We start from the raw sequence: 15,405 nt of genomic DNA on the forward strand, positions 1-15,405 counted from the left end.
CTGACGACCACCAGCGCAGGTCGGGCCCCAACGAGACCCCGCCATTTGCGGGGGGCTCTGGCGGGCGGTCTCCAACAGGTTATTCCGGGATAAGCCGGCTCTGGGGCGGGCCCGAGCTTCGCTGGGGGCCGGGCGGCGCGGGGCGGGCCGGCGATAGAGCACGCCCCCGCCCATTTCGGGCCCGCCCCGCGCCGCCCTCCCGCCCTCCCGGGAGCCGCTGTCCCGGGCCTGGCCCGTGCGCGTCCGCCTGCTGCACCGGGGGACCAGGAGCCGCAGAGGTACGGGACCCGGCGGGGGCGCTGACCTCGGCCTAGGAGTCTTAGGATCCTAGAGACATCGGTGTCTGCTAGGGCCTGTAGGTCGCACGCCGAAGCCCTAGCTGCTGAGGCTCACCGCTGGTCCGCGGGGCGAGGTCAGGTGCCCCCCTTCTCTCCTCCCTTCTCTCCCTCCCCCACCTCCGTGCGGGCGGGAGATTCTGCCCGCCTCCTCCCGCAGGGGTGCAGCAAGCTGCGGAGCTGACAGCGGCCCCGCAGCCACCCTGCTCAAACTCTCCGGAAGCAGCTAGAGCTCAGGCCGCCGCCGCCGCAGCTTCGGCGGACCCACAGTTGGACCGGAGACTCCGATCCTTCTGCGTCCAAACTTGGGGCACTTGACCTTCGGTTGTCGAAGGAGGTAAGCCCGCAGGTGGCTGGACAGCTGCGGCGACGCCGCGAGGGCATCTTGCTTTGGAACCGTCGTCTGCACTCCCCGACTCTGGGATTTGCTTCTGGGATCCAAAGGTGTCTACAGCAGGCGCATGTTGACCGAGACCTTCCGTCATGGATGTGTGCGCTCGTCTTGCCCTGTGGCTTCTTTGGGGGCTCCTTCTGCATCAGGGCCAGAGTCTCAGCCATAGTCACAGTGAGAAGAATACAGGAGCTAGCTCGGGGGCGACTTCTGAAGAGTCTACCGAAGCAGGTAAAGAAGGCCTGGCGGCGGGCTGGACTGGGTTGAGGGCTTAATTGACTCAAAACTGAGTGGTTCGAAGTGGGCAAGTTGGAATTTCCGCACATGTGAGATACACCATAGCACTGTGTAGTCTCAGTAGTCCAAGAAGTTCTTTCGTGTAGCAGTCATGCCTAATGTTAGTCTTTCCTCTGAGCAACTTTCCTTATCCCTCCTCTGGATGGTAGTGAGAAGCCTCTTGGGGACACCTTGACTCTTTAGATCAGTAAGGTTAAGGGCCCATTCAGGACTTCTTGTCTGAAAGAGTGGCTTTCTCAGATGTTAAAATCGCTTTTAGCCAGTTTTATCACTTGAGGTTTAAGAGGGTGGGTGGGTGGCGGTGGTGGGTTGAGGCCACTGGAGGTGGGCAGGGAAGATCAGGGCAGGGCTGGGTCTGTTTTTCTATAGCTTGGTGTTCAGGTGTGCCTTTCTGTTCTAACCACCGTGAGAACCGTAGTCCCTCCTTTCCCTTAGGAAATCTGTCTTTTGGTTGTGCCCGTGTGAAATATCAAGGCAAGTCCTTAGATGGAATCCTGTTTACCACTAGGGACTTAAATGGCCCTTTCTTGACTTCTCTGTAATAAAAAATCCTGGGACCACTTGTTGACTTAATCCGTTTCTTCTGACTGATGAGAGTAAGGGTTCCGTGTTATTATTTTTAATCTGTTCTTATTTTCCCCGTATACTTGTGGAGCCTCGCTCAGCAGCAGTAGCTGCGGCCAATACTTTCACAGTAGAAAGGAACCTTTAAAAAATATAATTAATTTACACAAAGCTTAGAAGTTCACCAGTTCTCTTTTTCTGTTTCTCACACCCTGTCACTGTGATCTGCCTCAGAGTGTAGCCTGAAGGGTTGGGTGCAGAAGAATAGTTAGGGTGTTTGAGGACAGGCACATTCAGTGAGGGGATGTCTCAGTGGGTATCTGATGATACGAGTAGGTGAAGGATATAAATCACCGTGGGTGGAGTGTTTTGTGGATTGCATTAGTGGTAGACTTTTTCTTGGGCTGCCCTCTTTCAGTTTTCTTGACTTGGTTGTTGAAATTTTAGTTGTTTCAAGGGCTGTTTTGCAGATGAGGCCAGGACTGCCCCTTGTACAAGCATGGAGTTAGAGTTGTGGTTTTTAGGATCGGTCCTTCCTGCAAATGAATCCTGCATCTTCATAGGAAGTCTCTTAGGCCTCTGAAACTTAGCTTAAATGTTTTTCCCCCCATGGGTCTATGGTTGAACTGTGAAGTAAGCCCGAGTAGCATTTCTGCAGTCGCAGTGACAGACATCCTGGTTTATAATTGGTAATTTATCCTTTTGTTTTCACTTCAGAATATGTGTGTATGGCATAAAATCAATCTTTCTGAGAGCCGTTTTGTATGTCAGATCTAAACTAAAAGGATGCAGCTTCGAGTTTCAGGCATTAGCAAAGCCTTTAGGAAGTTGACTCTCTCTCTCTCTCTCTCTCTCTCTCTCTCTCTCTCTCTGTGTGTGTGTGTGTGTGTGTGTGTGTGTGTGTGTGTGTGTGTGTGTGGTGTGCACCTTTTGCCTAAGGTAGGGAAGCATTCCAGCATTCCTCGGGAATACCTCATGCTGATTTTATGGAGACATTCCTCATATATCCTATTTTAGAGGACTGAGTATTCCGATTATGCCATTAGGAAGTTGACTCTCTCTCTCTCTCTCTCTCTCTCTCTCTCTCTCTCTCTCTCTCTCTGTGTGTGTGTGTGTGTGTGTGTGTGTGTGTGTGTGTGTGGTGTGCACCTTTTGCCTAAGGTAGGGAAGCATTCCAGCATTCCTCGGGAATACCTCATGCTGATTTTATGGAGACATTCCTCATATATCCTATTTTAGAGGACTGAGTATTCCGATTATGCCATAAAGGCCTCTCTTTTTATCTTTATTTCCTCTTAGTTCAGAAACTGGCTTCCATCGTTGTAGTAATTATATTCCAGGGAGGAAAGTCTCAGAGACTGTGTGTTAGGAATGCCTATGGCTTTTGTGGGAGTGTGGGTGTCCTTCCTACCTGTATTGTTTTGGTAGTTTGTCTCCTTGTGTCACTATGGAACTTTGGCTCAGGCAGGGACTTAATTTTTTCAAAGAAGTGGCTTATACCCTAGATTATGCAAAGGGTTTGGAGAGACACTGTTGATATAGCTAGGGACTCTTGAAGTCTTTCCAAGCTCTCTGTGTCCATAGAATACAGGGGGGGTTTTACTTGCTGTTAAAGCTATGCCTTCTACACCGCCCTGCCCCCTTCTCTTTCTTTAGAGATAGGATCTTCAGTAGCCTAGGTTGGCCTTAAACTTAAAATGTAGCTGAAGCTGGTCTTAAACCCTTGATCTTCTTGCCTCCACTACTCAAGGACTGGACTACAGGCCACAATGGTAGCCTGGCTAGCTACCATTTTTCTCAGCAAGATTCAACCTAACTGGTAAATTTGTGTGCTCTGTACAGCTTGTATTTTACAGTTATATGACTTATTCTGCAAAGACTCACAATAGCCCTATTAAAATGCAGGGAAATCCTTATTTTTACATGTGAATAAATGCCTTGGGCTATCAAGATGGCTCAGAGAGTAAAGGTTCTGCCTGTGCATATCTGGTGACCTAAGCTCAATCCCTGGGACCAAGTAAGGTGCAAGGAGAGAATTGACCCTATAAAGTTGTCCTCTGATCTCTATATGTACATCATGGTATATGTGCTTACAAATACACGTTGTGCACATGTATACACACACACACACACACACACACACACACACACAGAGAGAGAGAGAGAGAGAGAGAGAGAGAGAGAGAGAGCGCGCGAGACTGACAGACTGACTGAGGGAGACTGAGGGACTGAGAGAGTAGGCTGGCTTCTTTGCTTGGTATTTGAAGCAGGTGTTCTGATCTTAAGTCCTGGACGTCTTCCATCTTCTCAGGTCCTGTCCTGTTAAGGGAGTTCTAGGTGGGGCCTAGAAGATGTTGCTCTCCTTTTGGAAATTAGGTAGTCCCTGGTGTCTCTGTGTCTGAGATCCAAGAAAAGGGATGCTTTTTTTCCTCTTCAGGAAAGGTGTTGATAAAAGAAGCCCCCCGCCCCCAACCACCCCATTACCTTTTAATGTGTCATAAGATTTGATTCCAAGGATTTTGCTAAAATCCTTATGGTGGCCAGGAATGATGACATGTAATTATAGTTCCAGCACTCAGAGGCAGAGGTAGAGGTAGGTGGATTTCTGTGAGTTCTAAGCCAGCCTGGTCTAAGTGAGTTCCAGGATGTTAGGAATACATAGAGAAGACTGTCTCAAAAAATGTTTATGGTGCACTAGGGGTTTAGCTTAGTGGTAGAGTGCTTGGTTAGCTTGGTTATGAAAGATCCTGGGTTCCATTTCCAGCACGACTTAGAAAAAAAAAAAGAAAGAAATACTTAATGACTTTTTCATGTTTTCTTGACCAGGGGCTGGAGAGATGACCCACTGTTAAGAACACTTGTTGCTTCTGCAGAGAATCTGGGTTCTGTTTTCAGCACTTACATGGTGGCTCACAACCATCCTTAACTCTAGTTTTTAGGGGCTCTGCTGCCCTCTTATAACCTTTGAGAGCACCCAACATGCACTTGGTGCACATAAATACATGCAAGTGAAGCACTCATACACATAAAATAAAAATAAATATAAAAAACAGGCCAAAAGCTAACTCTGACCATGGGGCTGAGGTTATACTGGTAGCTTCGTTGATAGAGTACATGTCTTGCATGCATGGTATCCTGGATTTGATCTTTAGTTAACACCAAAACCAAACCACCTCACCCACCAACCAGACAAACAGAATCTCCTCTGAACCCTGAGCTTGCAGTGCTCTCTTTAGGCAGTGGATAGAACTTTCCTGTCACTTTTTGTCTTAAAAAAATATTTGAACACCCAGTTGTGTTAAGTCATTTTCTCAGGAGAGATCTGTCTATGACTGTGTTATTCTAGGGCCTATACTTTTTAAGCTGACTCAGAATGAGTATCAGGAACTTATACGCTCTAGGGTCATTGCTTGCAGAAATTCAAATGTTTTCTACAGAATGTGTTTTGTGTAAGAGACCTCAGGTCGAGTCTGGAGTTGTGGCTGCCATGATAGGTGGTTTTGAGGGTTTTGAATCAGAAACTGGTTTAGCTCAAGTAAGGTTTTGGAGGATAGGCATCTATGTAGAGTGTAGGCTGTCTTCTCAATCAGCTTCTTTGGAGTGACCCATCAGGACCCAGCCAGCCCACCCAATTAGTTGCTGCTGCCTCCAAGGCTATAAATGGCCTGGCCATCTTGGTAGCTATGCTAATTTTAGCTGAGGGTGGCTCCTGGAACAAGGCTGGAGCCAAGAGCATGTGGGTGGGGCTTGGTTGAAGCTAATACAGGGGCTGGCAAGAGGGACACACTATCCTGGGGCAGCCAGGACATATTTACTTCCAGGCCTTAGCTTTGACAGTCACCTTTAGCTAGGTTAATTGATTCAGCAAACATTAAACAGCGCCAGCTCATATGTTGTTTATTCAACAAGTGTTTGAGTGGCTGCTCTGGGTCATACTCTGTGTGCTTTAGGTGGGGATTTAAGGATGAATGAAAGGGTCATCTTCCTTCTTCATGGAAGTTATACTCTTGCTGGGGACACAGTTCATAAGCACACAAATAAACATTGTCTTGTGAGAAGTGGAATGGAGGACAATGCAAGCAGGAGGAGGGACTGGAGGCATAGTTAAAGCTAGGACCTATTGTCTAACAGGACAGAACGTGGTACAGTAACATCAGCAATAATGATGACAGTCACTGTGCAGCTCCGACTGGCCTGGAACTCACAGAGATTCACCTGCTTCAACCTCCCAAGTGGAGGATTAAAGGCATGCACTGCCACTCCTGGCTCATTATAAACTTTTATTCCATTTAATTATTACAAGCAGCTTCTCTGATAAATGTCATCCTTGTTTTATAGCATAGGAAATTAAATGAGAGAAGTTGAACAACTTTCCCAATGTTAGATAGAGAATAGAGAACCAGTGCTTGAATTCAGGACTCTGACTCTTTTTCTTAGCACTACCTCAGCTTGTAAGTTACCTTGGAAAAGTCATAGTTTGGGTGTGTATATTTGTGTATGCATGCATGCATACATACATACATACATACATACATACATACATACATACATACGTACAGCTGTGGCAACTCCTGAGGACCAAGTGACTAACCCTGCCTGGGAAAGCTGGGGGAGGCTTTACAGTTTCCCCCACAGTTTTTCTCAGATCTTGGGGATAAAATGTGGTTGCTTAATTTAAAAGTTAAGAGATGGAAACGTTAAGTAGTTCATCCTACTCATTTTTATATATAAGGAAACTGATACCCAGAGAGGCATTAAATATAAATTTCATAGTAGGTTATTGGTAAAGAAACTAGACTAGGATATTTGAGTCAAAGATACTGACTTAGTTATTCAGTGTGTAAGTCAGGGTAATGACTGTTATTATTACATTATATTATATTATTATACTGCTTGCCTCTGCTCTAGAAGGAACTACCCAATGAGCTTGAGTTTCATGTAGCCCAGGCTGGCCTTGAGCTTACTATGTATGAAGATTACTTTGAGCTCCTGATTTTCCAGCCTCTTATCTCCCAAGTGCTTGGGATTGCTTGAGTTACAAGTATGTTTGTGCCACCATGTCTGGATTTATTTAGATAATACTAAATGCAACATCATGAATAGATTTAATCAAGTTCAAGTTCTAACAGTATAGACTGTGTAGGCAAAGGAAGAGAGCTCTGTATAAGCTATACTAACCTAAGGTGACCGAGGGGGGTTGAAGGAAAGGGTATTCTGGATGTGGGTAACCAGTGTGAATGTGTGGGCTCTCACTGTCGGGTGGTTTGGTAATTAGACAGGTGCTTCATTGTTGGGTAGCTGCTTCATGTGAGCACCTGGATGCAGTCATGTGTGACCTATTGCTAGTTCTCATAATTACCATAATTTTAAAGTTATGATGAATATAAATACTATTTTCAGTTATTTGTAACAGTGTACTACGATGTGAGACTGTACATGATTTTGACTGGTGACAAAAATTATAGGTACTGTTAACACTGTGTTTGATTGCATTTATATTGTATACACATATGTTTAGAAGAAATACTAACTTGCAAGAGAATATTGAAAATGATAATGTAGGCCAGGTGTGATGATGGATGCCTATGATCACAGGCATTTAGGAGACAGAGGCAAGATGATCATCAGAAGTTTGAGGGCATGGATTGGAGAGATGGCTCAGCAGTTAAGAGCATATGCTGTTCTGTTAGAGGACAAAGTTTGCTACCTAACACCCATATCAGGTGCCTCACAACTGCCTATAACTCAGATTGAGAGAATCCGTTGCTCTGGCCAAACTCATACTCATGTCCTATATTCATCTCTACATATTCATGTGTATACACACATACACATGATTAAAGTAAGTCTTAAAAAAGTTTGAGTCTTACCTGGTTTTCAAAATGAAATCTCTACCAGCTATGGTGTTGGCCAGAAGGAATGAGGCCTCGTTGAAGGCAATGGTTTCCTTGGTCTTCAGAGACCTTGGGCTCTAAGTCCTCTGTGGAGTCTTTGGTTTCCTGATGGTAGCCTTTGAGACACATTGCAGAGTGGCTTCATGAGCGTCTTGTGGTACATTTCTATCTGTGGGGACTGATTCTCAGGAAACTCAGCAGCTCTGGCTGTCAGGCTCTTGAGGAGGAAAAAAAGATATAAAACTTAGCTTACTATGGGTTTGTTTTTTGTTGTTTATAAAACATATGAAACCCTAAGATAACAAAATGTAAAATTCGTATGCACACAAAAAATAAACTAGTAACAATACAGTTTTCTTTATTAAGTCAAGGGCACTTTTTATGACTTTCTGATATAGGCATAGTACTTTGTGTGTGTGTGTGTGTGTGTGTGTGTGTGTGTGTGTGTGTGTGTGTGTGTATGTGTATATATATATATATTTCCTCCCTGGGATCTTTGTGAAGGAATAGAGGAATGGCTGTACTTTATTGTTTTTATTGTGTTAAGTCTACCCACTGTTGAGGTTTGTTGGAAAAGCTGGTAATCAGCGACTTTTGGCATGAGATTGTATTATTTTTCCTTCTTTTGAATGTCTCATGTTTGGACCTTTTTTCAACTTTTGGAGCTAGTACTGTTTACTTGAGGCACTTCTATTTTTATTTAAATTCAGGCCCCTTCTTAATCTTTTATTTATCCTCATTTTTGCTATTTTCAAGAAGAATTTGTAGCTGACAATTTGCCTTCTAGAACATATAGCTAAAAAGGATAGTTTCAAAACAGTAACTGGGAATCTGGGCTTGTGCTATTTTTTTTTTAAATCAAAAACATTACTCATTGGTATGCTCCAAAGTGTGTGGATTTCTCTCATATTCACAACCTCTGTCTGCTACAGTCTTGCTGTAGGTATGTTGTCCAAGGTGTTTGAATAGGATAGCCATTTGTTACAAAGCTGCACTGGGGATTGGCTTAGTTGTTAGAATGCTTGCCTAGCATACATGAGGCCCTGGGTTTTAATATCTAGGATGGCATAAACTGGTCATGGTGGCTCATATCTGTAATCCCAGAACTCAGGAAGTAGAGACAGGCCGTCTTTAGCTATGTAAGGACTTTGAAGCTAGCTTGTGATAAATGAGACCAGAACAATTATAGTTCTTAGCACAAGGCTTGGTTTATGGCATACTATACATATTATAAGGTCTGTGCATTTGATTAGATTTTGTTAAGTAGTTTGGATGCTACTGTAGTTGCTAGGTACTTGAAAGTTGAATATTTTTCTTGGAGGGGGTTGCTTAAAGACACAAGCTTCACTTATTTGGAAAACTCCTTCTTTTAGAATTTCATATTCACTTAGGATCATTGATAAATAAGCCTTATATTTGTTTTTAAAGAGTAAAAGAAAAGGCTAATGAGATGGTTCAGTGGGTAAAAGCTCTCGCCATACCAGCCTGATGACCTGAGTTCAGTCCCTGGAAATTACCATGGAAGGACTGAATAGAGTCCTGAAGTTGTCATCAGACCTCTACATGAATGCTATAACAGGTACACACACACACACACACACACACACACACACACACACACACACAAAACACAGAGTTACAGTTGCACTAATACAATAAGAAATGAAAAAATATTCAACTCCAGATCAGTTTGGGACCAATAAACTCATTTTACTTGGAAGAAGTATTAACTAATTTAATTTACTATGTGTGTGAGCATGATGTATATGTGTGTTTGGGTAGGTGGTGCATGTGTCTGAGGTTAGAGAACAACTTTCAGTAATAAATTCTCTCCTGTCTTCAAGTGATCTTCTTGTCCATTTTTTGTTTATTTGATACAAGCTAGAGTCTGGGAAGAGGACCCTTAAATGAGAAAATACCTCCATTAGATTGCTTATAGATAAATCTGTGGTGCATTTTATTGATGTGGGAGAGCCCAGATCACTGTGGGAGATGCCATCCCTGGGCAAGAGGTCTTGGGTTGTAGAAGAAAGTAGGCTAAACAATCCATGAGGAACAAGCTAGTAATTCTTGTTCTTCCATGGTCTTTGCCTCAGTTCCTGCCTTGGTTTTTCCTTGATGGACTCCAACTAGTGAGCCACATAAGCACTTTCTTCCCCACGTTGCTTTTGGTTATGGTGTTTTGTCATAGCAATAGAAAGCAAACCAAGATATATAGGTTCCAGGGGTCAAACTTAGGTTGCCAGGCCTGTGTGTCTATACTGGTTGAGCCATCTGGACAGTCCATATGTGTAAGATTTTAAAGAGACCAGGGTCTTATAATTACAAGTTAAAAAAAAAACCCAAAACAAACCCAGATAAGAGTGTCTGGGATATCTAGAACATACAAGGCCCTTGGTTTCATTCCCAGCATTGGGAAAGGAAAAGCGATAAGAATGAAGAGTGGCTGGGTGGTGGTGGCACAGGCCTTTAATCTCAGCACACAGGAGGCAAAGGCAGGCAGATCTCTGTGAGTTGGAAGCTAGCATGGACTACAGAGCAAGTTCCAGGGTAGTCAGGGACTACATGGAGGAACCCTATCTCAAAAACCCAAGGATGATCAAAGAGTAAAGAGTGGTAAGGAAAAACTAATTCGACAAAGGACTCTGCTGAGAGGGGTAGAGCTAGATAGATGCCTAGACAAAGTGGGATGATTGAGGTTTGCTTTCAATAATGTCAGAGTTGGCTACATCATGAAGTTAGGGTTTTGGGGGTCTAGCACCTTCCTTTACTAGCTGTTTGGATCTAGTGAAGAGGTTGTCATTTCTTTTTGCCTCAGAACTTTTATTTGTCCTAAAAATTGAGAACTTTGGAACTTTGCTATAGCATGATGTGAGCCATTTGGGTCCTCTCAGCCTTTGGTTTCTGAAGGCCCTAAAAACGTCATTGAGACTCTATGAGTATCTCTAAGGGTAGTTGTGTCTGCCGTCTTTCTTGAGATATAGATTCTGGGTGCAGTGGAATTGAGCTTTTATTTCAGGTTTACTTTTGACCTGAGAGAATGGTTAATAGAATATGGTTAACAGTATTTGACTTTCTATCTGGCTTAAACTCTTCCTTTTTTTCTGGCTATAACCACTTTCTTAGGGCCACCTGCAGGCTTGAAATAGTTGGGCAAGTGGACTTGGTCCTCAATTGTGTTGGTTATTTATTGATGCATAGCAAATCATGGCATAATTTCAAGGCTTAAAATAAGCATTTTTGTCTCTTTATTTCTACAGGTCAGGAATCTGAGTATAGTTTAACCTGGTGGTGGGTTGTGGCCTTACTTGAGGTTACAGTAAAGCAGCTGACTATGGCTAAAGGCACAAGCAAGGCAAGAGTGTGTGCTTTCAGCTAATTTACATTGCTTTTGGCAGGCTTTGATTTCTTGTCACATGAGCTTCTCTATATTGAGCCATCTTAGGACATGAGAGGTCGCTTCTGTCTCCCAGAATAAGTGATGAGAGAAGGGACGCGGGGAGGATACCCAGGATAAAAAGCTCAATCTTTTTATTGTCTAGCTTTAGAATTGTTAGGCTATCACTTCTTTCATAATGGTTAGGAGAAAGTCAGCCCATATTCACTGATGGATCACACAGAATGTGAAGACCAGAAAGGCAGGTATCATTGGAGCCATCTTTAGTCATGCCTCTGGTGTCACTCAAGAGCCATGCTCTTGGGAACAATGCTTTCCAGGTGCTATAGCCTTTTGGATTTTCCTTCACTTCTTTTGTTTACCTCCTAGAATCTATCTATCTGTATGTTCATCTTTCTTTTTTGACATAGGGTCTGGTATAGTTCAGAATGGCCTTGAACTCCCAATCCTCCTGCCTCTACCTCCAAAATCTGGGATTATGACCTTTGCCTTTTTGCCCTGAGTTTCTTAGAACCTTTTTTCTTTTTCTATAAATATAGGGTTTCACTATATAGCTCTGGTTGTCCTGAAACTAGCCAGGTCTGTAGTAGACCAGACTGGTCTCAAACTCACAGAAATTCCCTTGCCTCAGTCACCACTTAAGCTGTGCATCACCATTCCCAGAAACATAAGGATAATTAAAAAAAATATTTATGTGTGTGTGTGTGTGTGTGTGTGTGTGTGTGTGTGTGTGTGTGTGTGTGTGTGGTGTATGTGTGTGTGCTTGTGCGCATGCACACAGCATACATATGGAGGTTAGGGACAACTTTCTGAAGTCACTTCTACTAGGGTTTTGGAGACTAAACTTGGGTCATTAGGCTTATATGACAAGTGCTTTTAATCTGCTGAGCCATCGCCCTGGCCTTTTGTCCTAGGAACTTAGAGTCTTGTATTGCCTTTGGTATCATGTTTGTTGGTTCATAATGACTTCTTCGCTTTGACATGGTGTTTTTTTCTCCTTGCTTTCCTCAAGACCAGTCCTAACTAGTTTTTTATCCTAAGCTCTGGTCCTGCTTCCCAACAACTTTTTGATACTGGTGTTGAAGTCGTTAACACTATAACTTGGTTTCTAGACAATTCCCCTTCTTTTTTTTTTAAGATTTATTTTATTCATATGAGTACAGTGTAGCTGTCTTCAGACACACCAGAAGAGAGCATCGGATCCCATTACAGATGGTTGTGAGCCACCATGTGGTTGCTGGGATTTGAACTCAGGATCTCAGGAAGAGCAGTCCGTGCTCTTAACCGCTGAGCCATCTCTCCAACCCGACAATCCCCCTTCTTACAGGAGGATTGAAATAACTTTTACACATTGACAGATGAAAAAACTTACTCTGGGTTGGGTGTAGTGGTACATTCCTTTAATTCCAGGACTTGGGAGGTAAAGGTAAGCAGATCTCTGTGAGTTTGAGTCCAGCCTGGTCTAGAAATAGTTCAGACAAACTAGGACTACATTGTGTAAACCTGTATCATAAAGAAAAGAAGGGGAAAATAAGTTACTTTGTCTCTTTGGCCATTGGCATTAGGTACTAGGATTTAACATCCTAGTTGTGTCATGACCAGAAGAAGTTTTAGGTAGCATCTCTTATAAATGTCTTATTTTACATATGAGAAGAATAAACAAGTTTGCCAGTATATTGCGTAGCCAGGGATAATATCTGATGTTCTGTAATTCTCACTCAGTGTTGTTCCTACTTTGTGGTGGGGCCTCTCTACTATATTACAGACATTTGCACACGAAGTCTCCAGGATCCAAACAGAAGAGAGGTCCAAATTCTGCCTCTTAGGTCCTAGATAGCTGAAAAGCATTGATGTAAGGTTCAGAAAAGTAAGTCCAGCAGTATGCATGGCAAGTGGGACTAGTAACTGTGCTTTCTACTACCCTCTTGGTCGTTCAATTCAGAGAAACAGAAGGTCTCTGTCCAGGCATGTAGAATAGACTCTAAAGGAGGTGGGTCAGAGCCTATGCCACATGTCACACCATAGTTTGACCCAGTGGGTTGCTTCTACACACAGGGATGATGTATTATATCTTAAACCAGTAGGGTTACTTGTGGTCACTTGAAAACTCCCAAGGAGAAGCTTTGCAAGCTCTGAGGATCTAACAAATTCTTTCCTGTTGGTACACTTGCTAAGGCAGGTGAGAGTTCATTGGGGGGGACTGAGAGTCTGTCACATTTTACAGAGTGGAGAACATTTGTTTTGAATGATAATATGAAAGGAAAAGCCTGGAACAGCCAACAGGAGTATAACTGTCTTCTGCTGGGGAGCTTAGACCAGAGAAGGTGCGGGCTAGAGTCTCTGCTGCTCTTTGGACTCAGGGATCCAGCTGCAGAGCAGCTTCTCTTCTGCTCCGTTCATTGCATTCTTGGCGCATTTCGTTGTCTTGGTCTACAAAACATGCTCTTGTCGTTGTTACTATCCTTATCATTATGGTTTTTGAGACAGGGTCTCACTATATAGCTCTTGGTATCCTGGACCTTGCTATGTAGACCAGGTTGGCCTCAAACAAATAGACTCAGAGATCCACTTGCTCCTGCCTCTCAGATGCTGGAATTAAAGGTGTATGCTGCCATATCCAGCCAAACATGCTACTTACTGCTTCTTTTTAAAGTTTTATTATGTAAAAATTCTTAACTTCCAGAATGTTCTCCCCCATCTCATATTCTTATTCACTCCCTCAGTCCTTGGTGCTGGCCATGACACATATCTCAGATCTGGCGAGAGTCTTGTAACATTTACTATCTCCGGGACAGCGATGCACTTCATACTTTGTTTATTTCTGTTCATTGAAAGGCAGCATTGTGTGGTGCCAGGAGCACTGGAGCCAGCCACAGTACTGAAAGACTGCAAGACCTGGCAGGCAGAAGAAGGAGGATCAGGAGTTCAAGGCCAGCCTGGGTTATGTGAGACCCTTAAAACAAAACAAATACTTGGTATATACATTGTCACCTTTCTGACTCTATAACTTCAGCTATAGTATCTTTTGATTGAAATTGAAAACGGACTTAAGGGCTGGGCAGTGATGGTGCACACCTTTAACTCCAGCACTCGAGAGGCAGAGGCCGGAGGATCTCTGTGAGTTTGAGGCCAGCCTGTCTTCAAGAGACTTCCAGGACAACCAGAGCTACATGGCGAAACACTTTCTTGAAAAACCAAAAAATTCAAAAGGATTTAAAAAAGAGTTATTGTATATGAAGAGTTATATGTATATGTATATTGTATATGTTAAAATCAGTTTTAAAATCCTCTTCTTAACATCATCTTGTTTATGTATTTTCATGTCTTTTGAGGGCAAGGGTTTGATTTGTTGTCCATAGTACGTAAAAGTATGTAGCTTACTCCTGTGTCTGCCACAGTGCTGGTCAGAGAGCATGTGTTTAATTGATACTTGTTGAATAAACAAATGAGCTCATAATACTGAATTAATCCTTGGATTGGATAAGAGGGCAGTGAGAGCACCAAGTAAATCAACATTGGCTTCAACAAAGGTTTAGGTAAGTATGCCTTGGGATTACAGGTTAATTTACATGGTTGGTGTCCTGTGGGTTTTGTGGTCACCATTTTTCTGCCTGGCCAACTGTTTCATTTTTATTTCTTAAGCACCTAATGAGGCTGTGTCAGTGACAGTTTCAGTCATACTCTGTGGGGAATATTTTGCCAGTGTCTCTGGTTAGCACTTTTTGTTTGAAATCGACGTGACTACCTTGATCAAGTGGCTGCAATAGGAATGGAGGAAGGCTAGGCCCAGGAAGGACACGACCCTGTGGACAAGGCTTCATTGTGTCCTGCTGCTCTGGTTCTACAGTCTACTTGGGTTTATTTCATGTCAGAAATGAGGCAGCCAGAGAAACAAAATAAACTTTAACTGCTTTCCTTAGCAGTTATGGGATGGAGAAGGCAACCTTTTGTGGTCCCCACTGTTGAGTTTGTTGTCTAGCGGGGAGATGGGATAGTCCTTTGTTGATTGCCTTTAAAATGTTATCTGTGATGCTGAGAGCTCCTTGCACCTTTTCTTCAAGGCATTAGGTTGGGTTCCTCCTGAACTGGATGGAAGAATTCAAAAGAAAACAGCCCATTGTGCTGTCAGCATGGCCCAACTAGAACAAGCCTACCTTTTCCTCTGTGAGCCATATTTCCAGAGTTCCTGTTGCCTCATGTTGTGCGCTGGTCTAGGTAATGACCAGAAATCTCACTGGCAGGCAGGCAGGCAGGCTTCCAAATCTCATGTGTCTCTAATTTTCACAGTGTGATTCAGTAGCTCTGTACTTGTTTGGCCTCTCTGGGTTATCTCAGGCCTCTCAAGAAGCTCTCAGAACTCTCACCACCACAGTGTACGTTAAAACAAATGGGCTTATGTTTGCCAAGTTCTTAGAGCCAGAATCTAAAATATACCAGCCAGGGAAGAGGGATGCCCTCTGTGTGTATATATATCTATAGCTCCTTAGCTTAGAAAGAAACCTGTGCCTCATGTTTGTGTGCTGTTTT

The 15,405-nt window shown here is 43.4% G+C and overlaps 1 protein-coding gene and 1 long non-coding RNA gene across 10 annotated transcripts in view; one reads left to right on the forward strand and one right to left on the reverse strand.

Moving 5' to 3' along the window:
- The first annotated feature begins 201 nt into the window (after positions 1 to 201).
- Positions 202 to 15,405, forward strand: part of Stim1 (stromal interaction molecule 1) — a 162,588-nt gene continuing 147,384 nt past the window's right edge. For 4 of the 9 annotated variants that reach the window (XM_087570765.1, XM_087570772.1, XM_087570769.1 and 1 more), the window contains exon 1: positions 202 to 957. In XM_087570765.1, the coding sequence (XP_087426891.1) occupies positions 819 to 957 (139 nt within the window). In that variant the 5' untranslated portion in view covers positions 202 to 818. 9 annotated transcript variants of the gene reach the window in all.
- LOC148007771 (uncharacterized) lies at positions 703 to 4,614 on the reverse strand. Its single transcript, XR_015652315.1, has 2 exons — positions 3,737 to 4,614; positions 703 to 2,335 (listed from the first exon to the last, which is right to left on the reverse strand). It is a non-coding gene; the product is annotated as an uncharacterized LOC148007771 (long non-coding RNA).

The sequence above is a fragment of the Rattus norvegicus genome, chromosome 1 (assembly GCF_021556685.1).
Source record: "Rattus norvegicus strain SHRSP/BbbUtx chromosome 1, alternate assembly SHRSP_T2T, whole genome shotgun sequence".
Lineage (NCBI taxonomy): Eukaryota > Metazoa > Chordata > Mammalia > Rodentia > Muridae > Rattus > Rattus norvegicus.